This window comes from Vipera ursinii, assembly GCF_947247035.1.
Source record: "Vipera ursinii genome assembly, chromosome: 9".
Lineage (NCBI taxonomy): Eukaryota > Metazoa > Chordata > Lepidosauria > Squamata > Viperidae > Vipera > Vipera ursinii.
Window position 1 is genome coordinate 21,803,082 of NC_139523.1, and position 25,090 is coordinate 21,828,171.

The 25,090-nt window shown below is 45.3% G+C and overlaps 1 protein-coding gene across 1 annotated transcript in view; it reads right to left on the reverse strand.

Annotated features, from left to right (window-relative positions):
• Positions 1-981: 981 nt before the first annotated feature.
• The window catches only part of LOC310644392 (cell adhesion molecule CEACAM6-like), a 42,580-nt gene continuing 18,471 nt past the window's right edge, over positions 982-25,090 (reverse strand). Inside the window, exons 3-9 of the mRNA XM_083369315.1 lie at positions 20,126-20,377; positions 12,915-13,187; positions 12,231-12,491; positions 7,969-8,092; positions 6,911-6,963; positions 5,042-5,070; positions 982-3,011 (exon numbers count right to left, since the gene is read on the reverse strand). Coding sequence (XP_083225441.1) covers positions 2,889-3,011; positions 5,042-5,070; positions 6,911-6,963; positions 7,969-8,092; positions 12,231-12,491; positions 12,915-13,187; positions 20,126-20,377 — 1,115 coding nt within the window. The 3' untranslated portion in view covers positions 982-2,888. The remainder of the gene's footprint in view (positions 3,012-5,041; positions 5,071-6,910; positions 6,964-7,968; positions 8,093-12,230; positions 12,492-12,914; positions 13,188-20,125; positions 20,378-25,090) is intronic.

Below are 25,090 nucleotides of genomic sequence, written 5' to 3' on the forward strand. Positions count from 1 at the left end.
CTGGGTGACTTTGGGCCAATCACCAGGAGATGGTGAGTTCTAGTCCCACCTTAGGCACGGAAGCCAACTGGGTGACTTTGGGCCAGTCCCTCCCTCTCAGCCCAACCTACCTCACAGGGTTATTGTTGTGGGGAAAAATAGGAGGAAGGAGGTGTATTGGATATGTTCACCACATTTGTGAAAACAATAGAGATAGGAAAGAAATAAAGAAAATGTGCAAAGATCACAAACACTCTGTGTACCACACTGACTGCAGAGAAACTGCTTAATTATATATTGCAGGATAATTATGGAGCACTGTACTTAACTGTTTAGGTATGTAAGGAGTTACTGTTATCTGAAAGAACAGTGGTCTTTTAAATAACCCTGTCAAAACTTGTGCCTGCTGAATGCTTAGGACCGTCTCCCATCACCCACCCACTCTGAAATATTTGTGAGCTACCAAGTTGAACACAAGCCAATATATACACATTAACATTTCTGGCCACTTGGTAACCTGAGATAACAATGTCAGCCCCACAGCAGTTTTTCTGCAAGCCTCTCCATGCATGCAATCCAAAGAGAGAAAGAGACCACAAAGGCTATGAATTTTGGGAATGGGATCCCCCCCACCCCCGCGAGCACTGATGAGGTTACCTAGTTGGGTAATGAAATGTCTGCAAGAAAACTAGCAAGGACCCCACAGTAGTCGTCGTCGTCGTCCTCCTCCTCCTCCTCCTCCTCTCTCCAAACCCCACTCTCCTCTAGCACTGATGATCTTCCATAATTGTCTAATGTCTGCAAGAAAACAACCAAGCTCGGAGAGCACCAAGGACCCCCCCCATTTCAACCCCAAGCTACAAATATTCTCCTTTATTGTCCCCACCCTCAAAATCTGGAAGGCAACAAACTGGATGTGAACAGTTGTTGGTCCCCGCAACAGACAGCAGTTCCGATTGTTGTTTTTTTTTAAAAGGGCTGACGATAGACAGACTCGCCTCTTTTCTCCTGCTTTATTTTTTTATTTAAATTAAAAACAATATCCAGACACATCCATTGAAAATCGGCTTAAAAACCACTCTGAAACAACCTGCCAAGCCAAACACAACAATTAACATGAGGTCTCTTGATGGAGTTCCTTCGTCGTGGATTCTGCTGTTTCCAGGAAAAAAAAAACCACAAACACAACACAGGATGACAGACGGTTTAATTTGGAGACCAGGAAGGTAAAAGTGCAACGTCCTTACTCCAAAACACTGGGCCATTGTCCTCTTGCCCCAAAGCTTAGTGTGATCACAGGCTGTGAAGCCACACCCAGCAATTAGCTGTGAGGTTCAGGTTGTACGAGATGCTATCGCACCATGTAGGGATAAATTGACATTTTTTGGGCCAAAGGAAAGAAACGGAGGTGTGGGGGGGAGAAGCTGAAGCCCTGAACACTATCCTAACACCAAGCAGTGGATATTAAAAATAAAATGTTCTCCTCTGCTGCTGCAGACTTAAATGGAGACAAGGCCGACTGGCTAATTCTAACACTGTTAAGTTGAAGTGGGCAAGCTGGGGAATTATTGAGACAGTTGCGGATTGTTGGTTTTTTTTTGCAAAGTGAGGAGACACCCTTGGCCAAACACACACACACACTGTCCATGCTCAGATGCCTTCAAGGAGGCTGGGCTTCCTTCTTGCATTTTTCTGTTGCGGGGGAGCTAATGTAGCATTTGGGCCCAATTCTTCTACGCTAGCAGCTCATTTAAAAGCTTCTTTTCCTTGTAGCTCTGTGCAATATCCCGACAGTCCTACAAGTGGGACGAAGTCCATCTGAAGATCTGGGTCCGGCCCAACGAGATGGTCCTGAAAAGCTTTTTTTTTTCCAGAAAGTACATCCAAAGCTCTGGAATTGTCAACAAACCCAAAGACATTTTTCATCCGGTGCTCAAGAATTATGGAAAACCTGACTGGGATGAGGAGACCTCTGTTTCACTTTCCTTCCCTCCTGCCCAGTAAATGCCAGTTTGCTGGACAAAAACAACAACAACAACAAAACTTGGGAAAAGTTATTTTTCAAAAGGAACCTCACTGTTTAGCCTTGCTCACATCGCTATCTAGCTCCTGATCACTCTCCCTTTGTTTCCGTCTTCTAGTTAGTGGGGTTGATCTGGAGAAAACAAGAACAGGTTCCAGGAGGAGAATCACAATTCCCTTTGTGGCCACCACTTCCCACTACACAACCTCGAGGAACAGCGGCCCAAGTCTACCTATTGATTACAGTAAAAATGCAAAGGGATATTGCCAAGAATTTGGCTGGTGGGAAATCAGCTCCTCTGGCTTCTGAAAAACAGCGTGGGCCAACAGCACGTCACGTGCTTTTCTGAGAAACGAGACCTTTATTATTATTATTATTATTATTTTTCACGTGGCACGAAAAGCCCAGGAGGGTAAGGAGGCCACAGCTGGCTGGCAACACCAATCTCAAAATTGCAAAACAAAAGAAGAACCGTTTGGCACACTCAGGAATCACAGCGAGGACGAGAATGGGAGGGGAAGGCAGAGAATGAAAATGCAACCTCCATCCGCCCAGTTTAGCGGATGGAACAGCCACCCCGTTTGCACGCACAGAAGTCTTAACATGATACAACATACGCTGGGTCTCGCAGAAGGCTGCCAACCCTGTTGTTACATCCTGGAGAGAAACTCCACTGTGGTCGCGGTTTTGCATCCGACTTGAGAGGCTGAGCGGCATCTGGACAGTAATTGATCACGTTGGAAGGGATTTCTTGCCCCTCCTTTTTGGAGAAAATCAAATTTATCTTCCTTCCTTCCCCCACAAAAGCTCGCCACCGAAATCAGGGGGCTCCTGGGTTAAACAACACCCCCATGCCTCCCCCAAACAAACAAAGATCAATCCACGATCATTTTTTCTTGATTTCAGAATAAATGATACCGCTGTCCAGAGGCTGGGGGGATTTTGAGAGTGGCTGAGAAGTGTTTTTTGTGTTGAAAGCTAGTGTTGAATATTGTACGTCTTCTTCACCCTGTAAAAGAGGGGAAAGGGGGGAAGAGATGGAGGGATTAGAACACAGGACATAGAATGAAAGGGGCCAGGGACATTGCTCCCTTCTCACTCCTTTGGGTGGCAATCTGTGCGGAATTAGCCCCTTCCCTGCATCGTCAGCTCTTCACCAAGGAAGGAACGGGGAAACAGGAACAGCTTCAATGACGCAAAAACATGCCTCTTTGGAGACAGATACCAAATAAGGCGTGCAAACATTAGTTCAGCAAGCCTGTGAATTATTCAGAAAGCACGAGAAGTCCATTGCAAAATATGCAAAAGAAATAAATTTAATTTGCCAAGCTATTATGCACATACTCACGCTTTTTTTATTTTGATCCTTTTTGCATCTTGCCCCTGATTCCTCTAGAGCAGAGATCCCCAACCTTGGCCACTTGAAGACCTGTGGACTTCAACTCCCAGGCTGGGGAATTCTGGGAGTTGAAGTCCACAGGTCTTCAAGTGGCCAAGGTTGGGGACCCCTGCTCTAGAGGGATGAGGATCGCTCTGCTTGGACTCTGCTAATTTAACTTTTAGGCATGCATGATCACTCCCAGCAGTTGTGTCCAGTTAGCTCAGTGGGTTAGAACGCTGAGCTTGTCGATCAGAAGGTCGGCAGTTTGGCGGGTCGAATCCCGAGTGCTGCGTAACAGAGTGAGCGCCTGTTACTCGTCCCAGCTTCTGCCAACCTAGCAGTTCGAAAGCACGTAAAAATGCAAGTAGAAAAATAGGGACCGCTACGGTGGGAAGGTAACAGCGTTCCGTGTGCCTTTGGTGTCTAGTCATGCCGGCCACATGACCACGGAGACGTCCTCGGACAAGCGCTGGCTCTTCGGCTTTGAAACGGAGATGAGCTCCGGCCCCTAGAGTCGGAGACGACTAGCATGCATGTGCGGGGGAACCTTTACCTTTACCTTTAAAGGCACCGGAGCACAGCCACGAAGAGAAGGTGACAACTCTTCCTGCATTTGAAGAGGCCCAGAAAAATGACTCCAGAAATATCTGTATAGTTACCTAATCTGTTTTTTCCCCTTTTTCAACAGTTTCGGAAATTCTCTAATTATCGGCAACGATTTTATTTCACAACTGAATCTGGTTTTCTGAGTACTCTTCTTGGATCTCAGTGGCCAATAACTAACTCTATTATAGAAATTATTAACTTACCCAAACTTACCCAAGAGGAAAAAAAAAGGGGGATTCTGATTGTCTGAACTGGGACTATACTTTACGTACCTTGGGGATAGCTGCTCATCAAGTTCCCGAGTCTTTAGAATCCATTAAGGTGTTGATGACTCGGGGGAATAACTGATGTTAATGATTAAATAATAATAATGACCAAAGTATGATGCACCTTAGCAGCAACTTGGTCTACAGGATAACAGCAAGTTCTTATTTGGCTTTTATTTTTAGGCTGTTGTTTTTTTTAGTTTTCAAATAATCTGGAGACATGTACAGGTAGTCCTTGACTCAATGGCCATAACCGGGGCTAGGCTTTCAGTCTCAAGTAATTGCCGTCATAAGTTGAATCAGACCAGATTTTACGATAATTTTTATGATGGTCATAAGTGAATCACCACAGCAGTTAAGCAAACCATGCGGTTGTTAAATGAATGCAGTTTCCCCAATGGTTATGATCATGTGAATACAGGGCACAGCCACGGCTTGTAAACGCAAGCTGGTTGCCAAGATCACTGAATTGTGATCACATGACCACAAGGGTGCTATAACGGTCGTAAGGGTGAGTACAGGTTGTACTTCGAACCATCATTAGACAAACGGTCATAAGTCGGGGACTACCTCTATGCCGGCTTGCCCAGATCTGTAGGACAAACTGCCTATGAAAGAAAGGCAGAAGTAATGAAATAGTGGTCCGCTCTTAAGCAGGCCTTTCGTGTCTCCCAACATTGAAAAGCGGATCCTAAAATCGGGCCCCAAATTTCCATTTTTCTAACTTGACCTTCTTTCCTCCTTGGAATCTGGACATGTTACAAATTAAAAATGTTCCATCCTTACCGGTTTGGACTTGATTTCAGTGGCCTGGTCTGAAATGACAGAGACAGACAGGACAGAGAGAGAGAGAGACAAAATCAGGGAACTGGAACAATCAAAACTGCATCCGTGCCCCTAAGAATCACACACACAAACATGGAAAGCCTCTCCCCCCCCACCCCAACTTCCAGGTAACTTGCAAACAAATGTCTGAAAACACCTACGCTGGGAGGGAAGTCTCTCCTGATTTAAGAGACGTGGCGGGGCAAGTGCGAAAATGCCAAGTTTCTTCTCCCCATGCCAAGGTTATCTCCAACTAAATTCATTATTTTTCTAGATTTTTTTATCTCCAACCAAAGGCCAGCGAAGGAAGAACCAAGATGGTTCAAGTCTCTTCTGGAGGAGTTCTTGGTGCTCTCTAAGCTGGGTGGTTTCTGTGGGGACTCGGCTCATGAAACAAGAAGATCGTCAAGATCACAGAGCACCAAGCAGTCCACACTTCAACCCACGAGCTACAGAGAGATTCGCTTGGGTTGAATTGTCCCAAAGGTGCTTTTTTTCAAGAGGCAACTGGACTTCCTTCATCCAAGAAGCTTCTTCAGCTCTGACTGGGTGGTGGGGAGTTCTTCAAAGTCTTCAAAGAAAAAAGCAAGGAAGTCCAATTGCCTCTTGAAAAAGCTCCTGTGGGACAACCATGACCTGGATGACTGAGAAATCTCCATAGACATTTAGCTAGGTTTACGTTGAATGTTACTTCCATACGAAACTCTTAAAAGAACTTGGGGAATGTCCAGATCAATGGAAGACCATTGTTGGTTTGGTAAAAAGGGACTGGAGAGTTCTAGGATGGGACTTTCTCCCATCTCCCATTGTTCAACCCACCTCCCTTCCCTTCCTACCTGAGTCAAGCTCCAGAGCATCCAAGCCAATGCGGGGGGGGGGGGTAGACAAAGTACCGGTAGGTCAACAGCTTCCCCACATGCGTTCTTCATGCTTGTACCCATGTAGCAGAAGCTCAAGAGAGATGAAAGACTGCTTCTCCAAATGAGCATCCTGCCCAATCTCACCACCTCTGGCAAGCTGTGGAGTTTCGCCCCCACCCCACCCATTAAAACTGTCATGTAGTATAACAGCAGAAATCCCAGATGATTCAGGCTTTGGTGTGTGTGTGTGTGTGTGTGTGTGTGTGTGTGTGTGTGTGTGTGTGTGTGTGAGGGAAGAGGGAGAATCACAGAACGACAGGGGAGGAGAAAAGAGGCGAATCCCAACAAAAGCAGGAGCTTCTCCCCCCCCTCCCCAGAAACTGAGATGCCAAGAAAGAAGGTCAGGGAAGATTTTCCAAGGGGGCTGTTAGAAACAGGAGCCATAGCAGCTAGAAAAGGTCCTCCCAAGATCATGCAGGAATTTCCCAGGATGCATTTGGTCTGTGGATGGAGACACCTGCTCTCCTACGCTCTGACTCTACAGCAATGTTTCTCAACTGCTGACATTTTAAGAGGCATGGACTCCCAGCTCCCAGAATTGCCCAGTCATGCAAGAATTTCCCAGAATGCATTTCAGCTGTGGATGGAGAAAGATGCTCTGCTATTCTCTGGGAATCTACAGCATTGTTTTTCAACCTTAGCCATTTTTAAGATGTTGTGGACTTCAACTTCCAGAATTCCCCAGCCAGCCTGGGTGGCTGGGGAATTCTGGGAGTTGAAATCCACACATCTTAAAATGGCTAAGGTTGAGAAACAACGCTCTAAAGAGTGCAGAAAATCTCCGCCATTTCTCCAGCTTTAGAGAGACTCCTCTAAACCATGAGGCGATGTGTTAGTAGTGGGGGAGACTGTATCACAAATACAGGCATGCATCACACAGGTCCGGCCCAGCCCAAGGGCTGATACTTACTGTGGCCGGATGCCGAGGGTATGTTTCCATTGGATGTGTGCTGTTCCGTTTTCCTAAATAAATAGCAGACACGTGTGACCCCAAATGAAGAAGGGATCCGTTTCCCAACACAGCCAGCAAATTATTTGGGGTCTTGCCCTTCTAACTCCCCCAGTCTTAGAAATTCAACCCTGGATCATGCGACCCTGGGACACTGCAACCGTCATAAGTATGTCAGTTGCCAAGTGTCTGGATTTGGATCTCGTGATCACAGGGATGCTGCAACGGTCGTAAGTGTGAAAAATGGTCGTAAATCACTTTTTCCCAGTGCCGGTGTAACTTTGAACAGTCACTAAATTACCTTCCATCCTTTTCAATTTGACCTTCAAGCCTTTCCTCCCCAGTTAGGATCTTTCAAATATTAGAATTACCAGTAATATAATCAAAATGTTTGATAAACTACGATGCAAACTGCCCTCCCCCATCAAATCCAATGTCTTAACATCTTCTAATAGTTAAGACATTAGTTTTTTTAAAAAAAAAAGCTCTACTCCAGTCTTTTCCAAAGATGAATTGGGACTATAACTCCCAGTATCCCCAGCCAGCACACCTGTTGGCTCATCCATGAGGATTATAGCTCACATACCTGGAAGGCCTCGGAAACAGAAAGATTGATGTGTCCAGCTGAGGTTGATTTGTTCTTCTGCCCATTGTGCACCAGTCTATTAGCATTATTAGATTCAGCAATGGGCACTGAATCTAATCCCAGATCTACCAAGATACTGGGTTGTGGATACCTGCTCTGCTCCTTAGTGGATCCCATTTTGAATCTAGTAAGCCTGGTTAGAGCTGGCATGCCTGCCAGCCAATTGGCCCCTTAAGAGCTTCCAAAAGATTGTACCAGGATAGATTCGTATCCAAGGTGAAGAGAGAGGAAACAACACAACCGCTGGTGAGATCAGTGCCAACAGCCCCTTCAGAGTGCAAGTGCAAAGTCAAAGGAAACCAGGTACCCAGAGCAGAGAAAGTCAAGAAAATGATGCACCCAACTGGGAACGCCGATTTGGCAGGAGACTTACCAACAGGAAGCCTTGGTACCCAGGAAATACACAACGACCACACAAAGGATCACTCCGGCCACAGAACCGATCGTTGTCCCAGCGATGGCTGCAGGAGACATGCGGGGCTGTGTCGAACCCTCTGCTGTCAGAAGAAGACACATGAAGGTTGGATAGCAAGCACATAGCCACAGACCTCTTGATTTTGTTGAGTAAATCAATGGGGGAAGGGCAGGTAGATTTCAGTGGAAGTCCCACTCTGTGCCTGGTATCTTCTGAATGTGAAACTTAAGATGGGAGTTTAACACATTAACAGAGTGGGAAGAGACCTTGGAAGTCCTCAAATCTAATCCCCTGCTCAAGCAGAAGACCCTAGACCAGGGGTAGGCAACCTTGGCTCTTTTATGACTCATGGACTTCAACTCCCAGAATTCCTGAGTCAGTTATGCTGACTCAGGAATTCTGGGAGTTGAAGTCCATGAGTCATAAAAGAGCCAAGGTTGCCTACCCCTGCCCTAGACCATGTCAGACAAATGGTTGCCCAATCTCTTCTTAAAAACCTCCAGTGATGGAGCACCTACAACTCCTAGATGCAAGTCGTTCCACTGGTTAGTTGTTCTCACTGTCAGGAAAATTTCAGTGGAGCTAACATCTTTTAAGAGCCATCTGAAGAATAGACATTTCTCTAGTACTCTACAGTACTAGAGCTGGCCATTTTTGGGGGTATGGACTTCAACTGCCAGAAGTCCTATCGGTGGCCAGGCTGGCAATGGAATTTTGAGAAACCCACCTATTCAGAAATGATCAAGCTTGGGAAAGGATAACATCAAAAGGATAAGAAAAGATAATACCAAGAGCTTTGGATGCTGACACAACCCTGTGCACTTAAAACAGCGTGTCACCTCCACTTTCCGCACCTGATTTAGCTTCTGAACACTGGCACACAAGTTGTGACACTGCAGGAGATAATGTGAGAATGACAGCTTTTGCCATACTTGCTCAAAACAACCCCAACGAACATTTTGGTAAGGAGAAGGATTACCATGACTACCTTATATAAAAGTTTACTGTCATGCTAGATTCTCAAGTCCTTATCAGTTGGTAGTGCTAAAACAACACAACAAAGATTTCTGTGGTGCAAGTGAAAAAGCATTTAATATCTACATACTGCTAAAACTCTTTCCTGTAACCTTGAACTGGGCAAAATGGCGCACCACAGGACAAAACATCTTGAACCAAGCTACCTTCAATAAGCTAGCTTACAGAATGCATCCAAAATCTGGAAGCCATGATTCCCAGGGTATTAAAACTTTATAAAATATTTTATAACGTAAAATAGTCACCAAACAATTTATGACAAAATGTAGAAGGAGTGGCAGAACCAAGGGGTGGAGTCAAGAGAGGAATCAGCCTAGAATCTCTACACAGCCACAAATGGACAAATCCAACCTCTCTTGAATTCCTTTCCCCCCTTATCTAATGCCAAGATAAGGCTAACCCAGGGTTAGGCAACCTTGGCTCTTTTATGACTCGTGGACTTCAACTCCCAGAATTGAAGTCCACGAGTCATAAAAGAGCCAAGGTTGCCTACCCCTGGCTGTGTATAAGCTTCCTTAGCAAAACTTCAGTTTAACTGGGCCTTCAAATATGGATCTGGTCTTTCATGCCTGACACGTAATAGGTCATAAAACATTTCCTGGGCTGACGCCTGTTTGTGCACTACAATTCAACAGGAGCTGTTTTCCAGGCAGATCCATCTCTGAACGTATCACAACTTTTCCAGTGAAAGATGCACATCAAAAGTTCTGTCGCGGTTGAAGATATTGAGGAACCTGATAAAGAAATGGCTCTGAAAGGATCAACAACAGGTTGTGGGCTGTCTAGTTCAGTGATGGCGAACCTTTTAGAGACCCGAGTGCCCAAACTGCAACCCAAAACCCACATGTATCATCGGGTGCCGGGTGGGTGTGTCCCGTTGGCTGGGCATGGCTTTGGTGGTAACGGCAGCCTGGGTGGGACTAGAAAGTTCAATCAATCAATTCCAACTTTGCGAGATCTTTTTTTTTCCAGCGAGAAGTTGACATTGATTGATTGAACCTCTCTTTTTTTGCACACGGCGGTGGAGGCCGAAAGCAAAAAGGTTTTATAAAACCCAGCTGAAGGCCTGGGACTGGGACGATGGCGCGCAGGCTCACAGAGAGGGCTCTGCGTGCCACCTGTGCCACCACGTGCCACAGGTTCGCCACCACGGGTCTAGTCTCTTTTAACACGATCCCCACGACAACAGTCCTGCGAAGGAGGTTTGGCTAAGAGAGGAAAGGGCCCCAAAGCACCTACCAAGTGTTCGGGTTCAAGCTGGACTTGAAACTCGGTTCTTGTCTTAACCCCTGCTTAGCCCCCGAAGTCCTGCCAACTCTGTTACTCGGGTTATTCACCAGGTAAAGCTTTGCTGAGCCTTTCAAGATCAGCCAAGGCTGGCTGGGTGCGGTCACTCCCCTTGTTTCTTTGTCTTTCCTTGAGGATGTTTCACTTTCCACCCAACAACTGAAGAAGCTTCTTGGGTGAGTAGCAAGATGTCTTCAAGGAAAAAGAAAGGAAGTCCAGTTGCCTCTTGAAGAAGCACCTTTGGGATAACCATGACCTGGATGACCGAGAATCTCCATAGACGTTCTCTTGTTAGGTAGCAGATTGCAAACCCTTGGAAAGAATGAAGGAAAGCAAGGCAGGATGGCATCTCCTGCCACAGGCGGGGGGGGGGGTTGGACTAGAAGACCTCCAAGGTACCTTCCAGCCCAAGGATTCTATGATTCTATCCCCTCTACCACCACCACCACCATCCTGATAGCCCAATTCTCAAAGGCACAGCAAGATTGACCAACTCACCCAATACGTACGCAATATAGGAGGTATTCTACGCAAAAGGCCCACATGTCCCCAAAAGACACTTTTCCAGCAGCTCAACTGACATTCTCCCTAACAAACACACCACAAACCACCTAGGCACATCCCACTCCAAAACATTAGTAATCCATGGCACAAAAACCATGGGTTTGGGGAGAAAGTTGCTCAAATGTTTTCCGCAGCAGAGACAAAGGCTTTGACTGATACTCCCAACGCCCGCAGAGAATTAGAAGGTTAGGTTTTTCTATGTTGCAAGGTGTGTGGGATGACAACAGCAACCTTGTAGATCAAAAACTACCTGGCCACAGTTTTATTTACTTAGCTTTTCTCGTCTGTTCTTCTTTACTTTAACTAGCCTGCTGAGGTTGGCAAAGAGAAGTCAAAACTGCTAAGTTCTCTCACTCTTTTGTTCCATTGCTGAATCTGGAATTTCTGACAATTAATTTTTCCTATTGGGGCACTGAATATTTGTGCTCTGCTGATTCCCTAAATGCGGTTTCTTGTCCGCTGGGAAAGTCTGAAGGGCAAAGCATGAATGCAATGCCGTGAAGAGAAGTGTCAGGAACAAAAATAATGCATCGATAAAACCGCAATAGGCTTCCTGACTTTTACTGCATTGAAAATTGTTAGATTGAGAAGGCCCCATCCGATTCTTCCAGATTTTTTTTTTAGCACCAGAGACTATTCTGACTTTTACAATACATTGAAGCAATTAAAACATGCTGAACTTAAAGGAGGGAAAAGATTAAGGAACAAATAAAACAAAATATAAAATCCATGTCATACCAATATAAAATTAATTCCGTCCTAAAACCTGTTCTTAAAGCTAGACCAGTGTTTCTCAGCCTAAGCCACTTTAAGCTGTGCACACTTCAACTCCCAGAATTCTCCAGTCATCGTGGCTGGCTGGAGAATTCTGGGAGTTGAAGTCCACACAGCTTAAAGTGGCCCAGATTGAAAAATCTTAATGTAGACCATACAGAAACATATGGCTCCCATCTTCAGACTATAAATTTATTTATTTATTTATTTATTTTATTGGATTTGTATACCGCCCTTTCCCAAAGGACTCAGGGCGGTTAACAAAATACATTTTGTTAACGGATTTTCTTTGTTGAGCCCTGTACTCCACACCGAGGGATCTGTTCTTGCAGATGTTTGTCCTGTACTCAGTTCGTTATAGTGTAATCTGGAACGATACAGAATAAAAACCAGGGTCCACGCCTCCCCTTGGCATCAGGCTTGTTATACTATCCTTTCCGGGATAGCCTCCGGCCCCACATCATCTGACCCAAGGGGAACTCGGAGGAGTCAAAAATTGGGAGGAGGAACCAGAAAGGATCATGGACGGGTGGTCAATTCCAAGAAATTGGACTTCTCACCTGTCAATTTCACATAGACAGAGGTCGAAGTGGTATGGTTGGTGAAGAAGTTCCTAGCCTGGCAGGTGTAATTGCCTTCATCTTCCCACTCCTTCAAGTGAACAGTGAGAGTGTCTTCCGTCCCATTCTTGACCGTGTTATTGAAGAACCACTCAAACTTTGCCGGAGGCACAGATTCCGCAGAACAGAGAAGAACCAATTCGGAACCCAGGGGTTGCTCTATGGGTCCTGACTGGTTCAGCCGAGCAGACGTGGGCCCGTCTAGAAAGGAAAGGAGGTAGAATCAGGGCAAAGGAGGGGTGGGGAGGGGAGAGGAGGAGGCCCAGCTGGTAAGCAGGGGGAACGTAACCCCACCCCACAAATCAGCAAGATTATTAGGGGGCCCCCTAGGGTCAGGAAAAGGGCTTATCACGAGCCAAGGTTCAGTTTCAAGTATGAGCTTTGGTGGTGGGACTCCATCTCAGGACCCCAGAAGGTTGCCTCAAGTCTCTGCAGAGGTCCTTCCCTCCTTGCAAGGTCTTCTTCCGCTGTCTTCCAAGAGGATTGGGAGGAAGAGGGCTCCTGTCTTCTACAACTAAGGATCCCCCCTATTTGTCATTTTGGAGATGGGTAAGAAAACTCTGGTGGCCATATCTCCACCATAAAGCAGGAAGAAAGGCTCCGTCAAAGGAGGGATTTACTTACATGCCAGTGTAAGTATACTGGGGTTGCTTTCGGCGGTGGTGAAAAGATTCCGGGCCGTACAAGTATAGCTTCCTGCATCGGGTTGTTGGAATTTGCGCAGTGTGAGGGTTCGATTTGCACGGTCAAATTCTACGTTTCTTGGGAAAGGTTTACTGTCCTTGGACCAGGTGACGTTGACTGTGGAGCTACCGGAGGTGTTACAGTTCAGCGTGATAGCTTCATTCTCAGCCACAAGAGATTCCCAAGGCCACAGGATTGGTTTTGAGAGATTTTCTGCACACAAAACACAACAAGGGTCATCTAGGGGGTTACTTACACCTTCCGATACTTGGCTGTCCAGCAAGGTCACCATCTAGGTATCGTCAGGGTTGGGACATTTTGAGAGCTCTCCTCAGGGGCCTGAAAAAGTTGGGTGGGTTACTTTAGCCCCCTCCCCTTCGAGCCACCGTGGCCGACGGACCAAGTCAGGGAGATGGTTAGCACCAACAACTTTCTGCTAAGACGTTCCTGCAAGAATCTCAGATTGGGGTCCGCTTCTACAGAACGAGCGAGCCGTACGACAGAAAGACACGGGTCGGTTTGGGTTGAGGATGATTCCTGCTGCCCACTTTGAAACTGACAATGAAGTGGAATCATTACGCGTGAGCTTTCAGAAAACGGGATTTTAATGGTTTTTCTTTCCTTCGCTTCCATCGAACAGGCTGGACATTCTCTTATAGTGGTAGACGGAGCCTGGTTCCTTTTCTTGATAAGGACGAGGAGAGCCAAGGATTGAAGGAGGACGCTGGAATATTTTTTTTAAAAATAATAATATTTTAACGTGAAACAGGTCACAGAGGAGTGGAGGGCAGAAAAGTGGGGGGGGGGGCTTCCTTCTTATCAGGTCTGCTTCTGGACTTGCCATTCTTGGGGGGGGTGGTCCCGCTGGCCCCCAGCCTTGCAAGAGGAGCTAAAACGGACAAAGAGAGTTGAAAGTTCTTGTTCTCTGAATCTGCTCCATTGGCAGGTAACGGCCACGGGCATCCAGAGGATGGATGGCAGCAGGTAAAAAACATGTGTGTGTGTGTGTGTGTGTGTGTGTGTGTGTGTGTGTGTGTGTGTGTTAGGCAACCTCCTTTGGGATTTGGAAAAGCTCTCACAAAATGGCTGCTGCTGGCAGTTACAAGACACCTCCCCACCCCGCCATCGATACGAAAGGCTGCTTCCTACATTTAAAAAACCCCAGTTTACCTCTCGGCTTTTCAGGTAGTCCTCGACTTTCGACAACTGAGCCCAACATTTCAGTTGCTAAGTGAGACGTTGGTTCAGTGACTTTAGCCCCATTTTACAAGCTTTCTTGCCGCGGTGAAAGAAAGCGAGTTGCCGCCCTTGTTAAGAAGTTACAAAAAGGGGATCGCACGACCCCAGGATTCTGGGACAGTCATAAATACGAGTCATTTGCCCAACGTCTGAATTTTGATCTTGATACCGTGGGGATACCGTAACGGTCATAAGTGTGCAAAACGGTCATGAGCTGCTTTTCTTCAAGGCCGTTGTAACTTTGAACGGTCCCTAAATGAACTGTTGGAAGCCGAGGACTATCTGTATTTCTTGGTAGCCTTCTTCAGAAAATATTGAGCTGCAACATAAAATGCACCACCGTTGCCCAATGAAGCTGGTCATGCACCAACTCAACCTCCCATCTACTGATTTGGCAGACCCCACCACTCCACTGGGCTTTACAGGCAGTCCTCGACTTACGTCCAACAGTTGGGACCAGAATTTCTGTTGCTAAGCGAGGCGGTTGTTAAATGAGCGAGCTCTCTGCTACCGGCCTTTTGCCCCTTTTTCAGCCTTAAGAGTTCAGACTGCACATTTTATTGAGAATTTTAAAAGTCTAGAAGAAAGCTTTTTTTAAAAAAAAAAAAGATTTTTTTTTTAAAAATCTAGTTTATTCTCTTTGCCCGTGTCCTGCTATTTAACTTTTGCTGGATGTTTCGCTTGTTTAGAAAAAAAGGATACAGAGACTATTTTGCTACTGGGAGGAGACAATGGAAGACATAAATAATAATTACGTGGCTCTTGTTTTCTTGAAGAGCTGAACAGATTCAAAACAATCACGAAAGAAAGAATAGGGAAAGAAAAGCAATACATAATAGGCCATAGGTCCTATTACAAAGGGAGGGGGAAAAATCCTTTTTTTACAGAATTTCCCTGCACGGAAAACACATTTATTTTTTATTTATTTTAATCCCATTTATATCCCGCCCTTCTCCGAAGACTCAGGGCGGCTTACAATTTAAAGCACAAATGAATGTGCTTAGCAATAGCCTTCATTCTATGTCTATGCCTGCTTATTAGGGCTTTCACACACACCCCAAGCGGCATTATTACAAAGTCAGCTTAATTGCCCCCAACAATCTGGGTCCTCATTTTACCTACCTCGGAAGGATGGAAGGCTGAGTCAACCTTGAGCCTGGTGGGACTCGAACCTGCACTCATTGCAGGCAGCTGGTGTTACTTAAGGAGGCATTAGCCCACTGCTCCACCAAGGCCATACAGGTATTCCCCCCCCCCAAACAGCAGCTTTACTTTTAGTGGCTCATTTTTTAAACTAACAATTTTAGTAAGCATTGGCATCAGACTGTTTTCCATAAGCTGGGCAGGAGCTGGTTCCTGTGATCAGTACAGTGTGTTGCCAACGTGGACTGCTGCCAACGTAAAAGGGCATAATATCAGCCGAAAATTTTAAAAAGGAGGGCAATTAAACACAGTGGCTTCCATCCAGACATGTCTGCATTAGCCAGGATGTTCCCAGGTGGCTGTAGAAACCATCATGCTGTGTCATATTTCAGTAATTAAATTTCACGAGTCCAATGAAGAAGGGGGGGGAGAACCCAAATAAAGAAAGCAAATAATAATAATAATAAATTGCAGCGTTGGCTACAATATTATTGAGGATGCATTGTTTTGCTGGTCTGTCTGTCTTTTTGTTTTTATTTTAGGACACTGGGATAATCTGGGCTGAGGCGCAGATGAACAAGTAGAGAGCAACCTCAAAGCAAAGAAACCGTTTATAAATTCCAGGAAAGAAAAAGAGCACCCCAAATCCCGGGAGAAATCAACTTTTGCAGATCACTGCTCTCATTAGCTTCTTCCCTTTTGGTCTAATTTGCTGTTTAGCTTCTCTTGCCAAGAAGCCACCTCACAAAGTCCTAGAAGGGACAATAGATCACACGTAGATCGGTCTGGTAAAAACCTCTCAAAGGCTGGTGGAACCAGGATCTGGCGGTGGACTGCAGGGGAAAAAATAATGTTTCTTGCACCGCTTAGATCAGTGATGGCGAACCTTTTAGAGACCGAATGCATGCCCAAACTGCAACCCAAAACCCACTTATGTATCGTCGGGTGCCGGGTGGGCGTGGCCCATTGGGTGGGCGTGGCCCATTGGGGTGGGCGTGGCTGCGGTGGTAACGGCAGACTGGGTGGGACTAAATAGTTCAATCAATCAATTCCAACTTTTTTTTCCCCCCTGGGAGAAGTTGAAATTGATTGATTGAACCTTTTTTTTTTTTTTTTGCAAACGGCGGAGGCCTAAAGTGAAAAGGTTTTATAAAAACCAGCTGAAGGCCTAGGACTGGGGCGACGGCACGCGTGCCCACAGAGAGGGGCTCTGCGTGCCACAGGTTCACCACCACGGACTTAGATCCTGTGATCCATTACCTTGGCAACTAGCCACAAGGGCTGTTTCTTTAGGCTGCCGGTTGCTTGTACAAATTATTTGCTTGTACAAATTATTTTATTATCAGGACTCTGCAGAATATCAACTTTTGACTCTCTCCATTTGGGCAATCTGAATTCTCCGCCCACCTCTGCTTCCCACCCAGGTTTTCTTCCTGATCCAAGTCTCCCCAATTCCTCTAAATTTTATACAGATAATCCTTGACTTACGACCACAATCCAGCCCAATTTTTCTCTTGCCGAGCGAGACGGTTGTTAAGTGAATTTTGCCCCTTTTTATGACCTTTGCTGCCAGTTGTTAAGTGGATCGCTGCAGTGCTTGGGTTAGTAATCTGGCTTCACCCCCACGGACTTGGCTTGTCAGAAGGTCACAAAAGGGGATCACGTGACCCTGGGACGCTGCGACCGTCATAAATGTGAGTCGGTCGCCAAGCGTCTGAATTTTGATCATGTGACCATGGGGATGCTGCAATGGTCACAAAGTGTGAAAAACAGGCATAAGTCATTTTTTTCAGTGCCATTTTAACTTTGAACGCTCACTAAATAAATTTGTTGTAAGTCGAGGATTACCTGTACAGTTCTTTCAGACGTGTGTAAGAATTACAGATCCACAACTCTTACACTTTTAAAGCTTTTGTAAGAGAAGAAGTCCAGACAGATTGGTGTAAACGGCCCAGTAGGCTTCCTAAATGATTGGAATCCCACACACACACACAAAATCAACTCCAAAACCTTAGTTGCTTAGCCACTATTTTCTTTATCAATTTGATATTTTTAAATTGGACTACATTATTTATCTCGTTTTCTGTCAGGTTCCCCTGAAGAAATTCACACCTGTACAGGTGGAAAATTTCAGCAGGAAACCTATGGCCTCGTGTAAAAAATTTTCAGGATCCAAACTTTGCAGGAGACAAAACAGAAAATGGAGCAACCAAATAGGCTGACCCAGTTGATGGCTAAGCTGTTGTTCCGCAAAGGAAATTGGTGGCCAAAATTGCTCCCTGATGCAAATATGAAAGGTGGGACTGACAGATTCTCTAACTTTTTCTGACAGCTCTTTTGCCTTCCATCTCTGTTCCAAAGCAGCCTTGCATTTGAGTTCCAATATCTTCTCTTGCAACAGCAACTCCCTATCTTACTTTTGGTTTTGCTTGATTAAAAAAAAACACTGTCGTCATTTTGCACAGTTTCAGTCGGGCCCTTCTCTGCTTCTACTGTCTTGAGATTTTTTCAAAGACGCACAGACGTAGGATCAAACTGCCTGATCTGAAGGCCTCTCTTATTATTTTTGCCCAATTCCATATTTCTAGCAATGTCTGATACTGTTTCTTCTGGATGGGAATTCATCAGGTGGCACATTGACCAGCTGAGCAGAATTTAACAGAATAATAAAGAGTTGGAAGGGACCTTGGAGGTCTTCTAGTCCAACCCCCTGCTCAGGCAGGAAACTCTATATCATTTCAGACAAACGGTTGTCCAATCTCTTCTTAAAAACCTCCAGTGATGGAGCACCCACAGCTTCTGGAGGGAAGTTGTTCTACTAATTGTTCCCACTGTCAGGAAATTTCTCCTTAGTTCCTGGTTGCTTCTCTCCTTGATTAGTTTCCATCCATTGTTTCTTGTCTTGCCTTCAGGTGTTTGGAGAATAGCTTGACTATTAATGTGAAGTTAACATAACCTTATTACCCTAGGACAATAATTTTGAAATGGATAAAAACAAATTCATATGCATGTCTTTTTGGAACAGCCCCCTACATTTATTCATTCTTTTGAGTACTTTTGAGAACTAAGACTAATAGAAATCGTCTGACACAACCTTCAACCTTCAAAATTGTTCTATTTATTACAGATAAAGCTTCCTAAAGATAAAGTGATGAGCAGGTATCGGTCCTAATGACTGTCTTTCTAATGTTATGGGAGTTTGCAATCAAAACAATGTTGGGAAATGCAGTGACAAAATTTGACATTTTCTCCATCAGAGAAATGAACTGTGGGGGAAAAAGAAAGAAGACACCCCCACATGGCTGGTCTTTTAAACTCCAGTTCCCTCAATATTGTTTAAGGATGACCAAAAGGACGCACAAAAAAGAGAGAGAAATTACAACACTGTAGACGTTGACAATTCAGAATGAAGAAATGCAACAACATTGGAGAAGTTTGAAGCGACAGGAGACAAGTGAATTTCTAATGTCCATCGTACAAATTCCACAATCATCATCTTAAGAATGACAGTGAAAGGTGGTGAACGCCAAACCTTGGAAGGAAAGTAAACGGTTGCATCAAAACTCAAATCCAGTTACAGGACACAAGAAAGTATCTTAGGAAAAACAGTCACGAACAGAAACCATACAAGTTGGCTAAAGCCATGAGATTTCGTGGCGGGGGCGGGGGGAAATGAAAAGAAACTCTCCAGGACTTTTGAAGATTCCGTTGCAAGGCAAACGATTTAAATCCAGCCCAGTCACGTGGGATCGTCTGGGGACAGAACCCCTGTCAACACACCCAAAAGAGTCGTAGATGGAGGAGAAGAAGCTGTCAAGGAAACAAGAATACCCAAACATGTACAATAAATAGAACGGAAGGCAAAAAAAGAGATGTTCAGGGATTGGGTGTCAACCGTCCCATTGGGCACATTCAACAAAAGAAACTCCCGGCTCTTTGGGTGTTGTGTAGCGGGTTCTTTGGTGCAGGAATGAAGATGAGGCAAGTGAGTTCAGGAAAACTCATGGTTTATTGCTTGCAGAATCTGAATTGAGGAAATGGCTGTAACTAGCCGCAATATATAGTCTAGCCCATAGGTGGCAGCCAATAGGCTTGAAGCAACCATTGCCGCCTAGGGATAGCCAATAGCAGCACTGGAGACTTGTAGTCTGGGTTGCTGGAGAGCTGTTAGCTGCTCCAGCAACCCATGTGGTATTACTAATGAGCCCAATACATAACATCAGGTTAACCAAGAGTGTAGCTTTAAGATAAGATAAGATAATCTTTATTGTCATTTTTTACTGTGGGCACAATGGCGCACATCAAAAATGAAGCGAAGTCAGTTCGGGGATTCCCGTGAAAAGCTACATAAGGTAACTCCCTTTTCCCTTCGGGTCACCCAGAGTTCAGCGTTCACCCATTGAGTTTAGTTCTTTTGCTTTGGGTAAAGCTGTCTGATTTATTCAAAACATTCTCCATCCCTTGGCCTTGTTAGATAATGTCTCCCCAGCAACTGACGGCTCACTTGAATTCCACAGCCTCCTCCACCTTTAGGAAGCCACCACCTTTCGCCCAGCAATGTTTGGCAAAGCTGTGAGCAAAAGCAGGTACAGGCTACTACCGGTATGGAGTCGAGTCAGATTTGACACTGGCTTTGTATGATTCCAGACAAGTCCCACGGAGATAGGACATGAGACAGGTGTATAAATTACTAGCCTCAGAAAGATCACCCCGCTTAACAGAACTCATTTATGGAGACCAGAAGTCCATACAACCATGAATATACTCACCCAGGACACAGACAGGCTGGGTTTTAGACTGGGAGAGTCTGGTTTCGTTGTTGGAGGCCTCACATGTATAGGTCCCATTGTTGGCAGAAGACAAACGAAAGAGCCGATAGATCCCCCCTGAATGTGTAGCATTCTTGAAGGACCATGTATAGTTGGCGGGTGGGTTGGAGTCAGCTTGACAGGACAGGGTGAGATTGGAGCCTTCTGCATAAAACTGCCCTTTGGGGCTGATGACTGGGGCATCAGGCCCATCTGGAGCAAATATAGGAGAGTTACAGGTTGAGGAAGGCCAGGGAACTTGGCAAGGAGGGTATTCAGAAGCCACATTTGGTCAAAAAGCTATGAGCTGGAATGACGCATGCCGGTGTCATCGGTGTGGGGCCACAGTGTTGTTCTTGGCATTCATGTGATAATAAAGCAGGGGTCACCAACCATGGCAACTTTAGGACTTGTGGACTTCAACTCCCAGAATTCCTCAGCCAGCATAGCTGGGAGTTGAAGTCCACAAGTCCTAAAGTTACCAAGGTTGGTGATCCCTGCTATATAGGGAGGAGCTGCCCTCCAAAATTGAGTTTGTTCTTCATATCCAGGAGGTATTTAGTTTGGCAGCCTAAAGACAAGTAGTCCTCAACTTACGAAGACCACTGGGAGCGGAATTTCCATTTGTGGTTGTTAAGTGAGTCACGTCCGATTTTGCCACCTTTTTTGCCATAGTTGTCAAGCAAATCAACCGCAGTCGTTAAGTGCATCGTGCAATTGCTAAGCGAAACCAGCTTCCCCATTGACTTTGTTTTTTGGAAGCCGGCTTGAATGGTCGCAAATGGCAAACACGTGATCCCAGGATGCCACGGCTATATTGTTCATACATGCCAGTGGCTAAGCATCTGAATTTCGACCACGTAACTGTGGGGATGTTGCGATGGTTCTAGCTGTGAGGACCGATCGCTTTTCCCCCCCCGTGCTTTTGCAACTTTGCATGGTCACTAAACAAATCGGCGTAAGTCGAGGACTACCTGCAATCTTCCAGCAGCCTTAGAGGAAGTGCCATTATCCATTTATCTCAGTTTCATGCCTGGTAAGAGTTCAGGAGCCCAAATTCTTTTTTACCAAGAAAAGGAAAGAAGGTAGAAGAAATCTAATGTGACTTTTTATAATTCGTCTTTGGGGCCGACTAATTTACATAGTTTAACCTTCTCAGGGTGCCCAGGGACCCTCGCTTGGGGTACCCTGGCCAGAGAGAGAAGCAAAACAGTGAAGCTAACATGGAAAGCTAAGCCAGCTAGCTAGCTAGCTAGCTAGAAGGGTGTGTATGAGGGGGTCCAATCCCTATTTTACATCAGCCTGATGTTACTTTCTCAAGTTACAGATGGCCTTGTAAGCCAACACCTCCCTCTCCAAAGCCTTAAACTGCCTTTCAAGAATAATAAGCCCAGGTGGGCCATTGACGAAACTGGAAAATGAAACTGCCCTTTAAATATGCAGAAGAAGCAATTACTACTTCTGGTTCTTTGGGTGCGGTCTGTAAGCAGCCGTTGACTGGCGTGAAACAAGAAGAAATGAGGGTTTTTTTTCCCCCCCACTAAAATAATATTTCGGGAAGGTAGCTACTTTATTTCATGTAGCAAGGAGTACTAGTATTGAGGAAGTTACAAAAGGAGTACAGACTGTCTCGCAATGTTGTAAAAATGGGGCTTGCTTACAGCAAGGACTCACATTTCATCAATTGACATTTCTACTTAAAGAAACAAAAAAAAAATCCCCTTTGAACAGAGACGGTGTCTGTGCGGTGGAGGAATAATTGATGGAACACGTTATTCTCTATGGCTGTAGGAGAGGACCAGGCAGAATCAGAAGGTGGGGTCAAATGCATCATTACTTTGGAATCGTTACGCTCCCACAAGTTATTTGCTTTGAATATTAGTAGATCAGATTCCTGTGCATAAGTAGCACGTAATGAACTTGAAGGGCTTTGAACTCAACTCCTGTTCCTGGTTACATGTCCTGACAATTGTCATCTCTGCACAGAGGCTCACCAGCAATTATTATTTCCACTCTGTACTGAATATCCTGCTCATTCTGGTTTGTTTTACCACCAAGTGTTATTATCGGATCAATCCGATTTTGTTTCCTTGACCACAGCCAGGTACTTGTTCTACAGCCTGCGCAATACACCTGAGCGCAAATAGTCCTCCTTACGGCCACAACTGAGCCCAACATCTCTGTTGTTAAGTGAGACATTTGTTAAGTGAATTTTGCCCCACTTTACGACCTTTCTTGCCTCAGATGTTAAACGAATCTCTGCAGTTGATAAGTTGGTAACCCGGTTGTTAAGTGAATCTGGCTTCCCCATGGACTTTGCTTGTCAGAAGCTCACAAAGGGGGATCAGAGGACCTTAGGACACAGAAACGGTCGTAAACATGGACCAGTGGCCAAGAGTCTGAATTTTGATCCCGTGATCACAGGGATGCTGCAAAGGGTGGGGGGAAAACCCCCCACTTTTTTCAGTGCCATTGTTAAGTTTGAACGGTCACTGAGCAAACAGTTGAAAGTTTGCCCAGGTTCGCCTGGTGCGCCAGTTGCGGCCCTATTTGGACCGAGATGCCCTACATACAGTCACTCATGTGCTCGTGACCTCTCGAATAGACTACTGCAATGCTCTCTACATGGGGCTGCCCTTGAGGACCACCCGGAGGCTTCAACTGGTGCAGAATGCGGCCGCGCGAGTTGTGATGGGGGTCTCCCGATACTCCCATGTAACACCTCTGCTCCGCGAGCTGCATTGGCTACCAGTTGCCCTCCGGGTGAGATTCAAGGTGCTAGTGATGACCTATAAAGCCCTAAATGACATGGGTCCGGATTATTTACGGGAGCACCTTCTGCCGGCGTCAACTTCCCATCGTCCTGTGCGCTCCCACAGAGAGAGCCTCCTCAGGGTGCCGTCGGCCAGGGAGTGCCGGCTGGCAGCCCCCAGGGGAGAGCATTCTCTGTGGGCGCACCCGCCCTCTGGAATCAGCTTCCTATTGAGCTCCGGATGGCTCCCAACCTTCGCTCTTTTCGCCGCGACCTGAAAACCTGGTTATTTGAGCTTGCCGGCCTGGACTGAGGGATTGGGATTTTAAACTTTAGAATTTGTCTTGTTGGGGCTAACTTAACTTAATTTAATTTATTTTTTAACTTTGTATACCATGTTTTAACTGCCCTGTACACCGCCCCGAGTCCTTTGGGAGAGGGGCGGTATATAAATCCAATAAAATAAATAAAATAAATAAATAAGTTGAGGACTCTCTGTAGTGGTGGGTGTGTAGCAAGAGGGAGAATATTGACTGAAGCAAGTGAAGGGACTCAAAGCACTCAGAATGGATCTGTTCAATGTCACTCATACATTCCCCCTTTTAGAAGTCAGACTCTTATACAAGCTTGCTCGGAAGCTCGTTCCCCTAATCCCTGAATCTCTACAAACCAGACTTACAGAAGACATTCAGAGTGTAGTTGGCGGAGTTGTTAGAAAAACTGTTAATCCCACGGCAAGTGTAGAGGCCTGCATCCTGGCGACTTGTTCGACTCAAGCTAAGGTTTTGCCTGTTGCTGCTTAAAGCAATGTGGCCTCCAGCCTCCAGTTTCTGGTTCCCCTTAAGCCAATCATAGGAAACATTAAAGCCTGAGGCTGTACAATTGAGATAGGTTGTGCTATTCTCGACAATCTTGCCAGGGTCACTGATGGAGATATGATTGATGGCCTCTGTCAGAAAGAGAGAGAGGAGAGAGAAAAAAAAAAGGGGGGGAGTCATTGTTATTTGAGTCAAACGTCTGACCTAAGCGGGCCTCTTCTACATGGTTAGTTGACTCGGGACTTCAAGATCTAATCTTGAATTTCCATATAGAAGGGGTTCTGCAGTCAGATCTGTGGCTGTCTGCATTTAGGATACGTTGGTCAGCCAGGTGTGAGTTAGCTGTGAGATACGAAGCAATGTTTACAGGACAAAAAAGATGGGAGAACTTTGATATATGTCAATTGTCTTCTCCTGGACTGCAAGATTTTATCAAAATGCCTCAAATGTTCCATTCAGGACGATGGCTAAAATGGGAAGGTGGGAAAAACTGAGGCCCAAAATTAGGTTAAACTGAAAATTTAGCAATTTTAAAAAAAAAGGAAGCACAAGGTTTATGTTTTCAGGAACAATATTATCTGTCGCTTCACTGTAAAACAACAAAGGTTTTCTGAACCACTTCTGTGACGTTCAACAACCACCAAGAAGGAAATGGGCAGAGATAAACCTCAAATGAGGCAACTTTGAGGCAGATAAATACATGGAAGAGAAGAATATCAAACACTTACAGAATCAGAGTGAATATCGGTGGATGGCCTTGAATTCCTAGCCAGAAACTGGCCAGTTGGAAACATTCAGTGCTAAAGATGTAAACAATACTGGGATAAAGAGAGGGTACACAAAAAAGAAGAAAGACTGACAAAAATTGCACAACTGTTTTAACTATTTGGGTTCTCACACTGCGAGGAAAGAAAACACAAGGCAAAGAACTCAGTCTGACTATCAGAACTGGCTCAAAATATGCCCGTTTCTGAACCGCAGTGACCATAAAGGAGAAGCTTTGACGCTGACAAGTTGAAGGGGCATCACGCAAGGATCTCATTTCTACTGAAATGACTTTCAGTCCTTGGAGGAATCAGATAGAATCTAGTCTACCAAAGATCAAAGATATTGAAGAAGAAAAGGAATCAAAAGAGGAACAATGTGTTGTGGTAGTCATGGTAAGGTCCCAGAATGGAGTACCATGATAGGAAAACTCAAACAAAAATGCAGGAATGTTCAAAATCAAATCCATGCAGAGCTCTGAAAAGGAGGCTTCAAGGTGACAGGAAGCGAAGACAGAATCACACCAAAAAAAGGCACCCAGAGAAATTACCCACAGCAAGTCCTTCAAAACATCTGAGTAAGCTTGGCCAT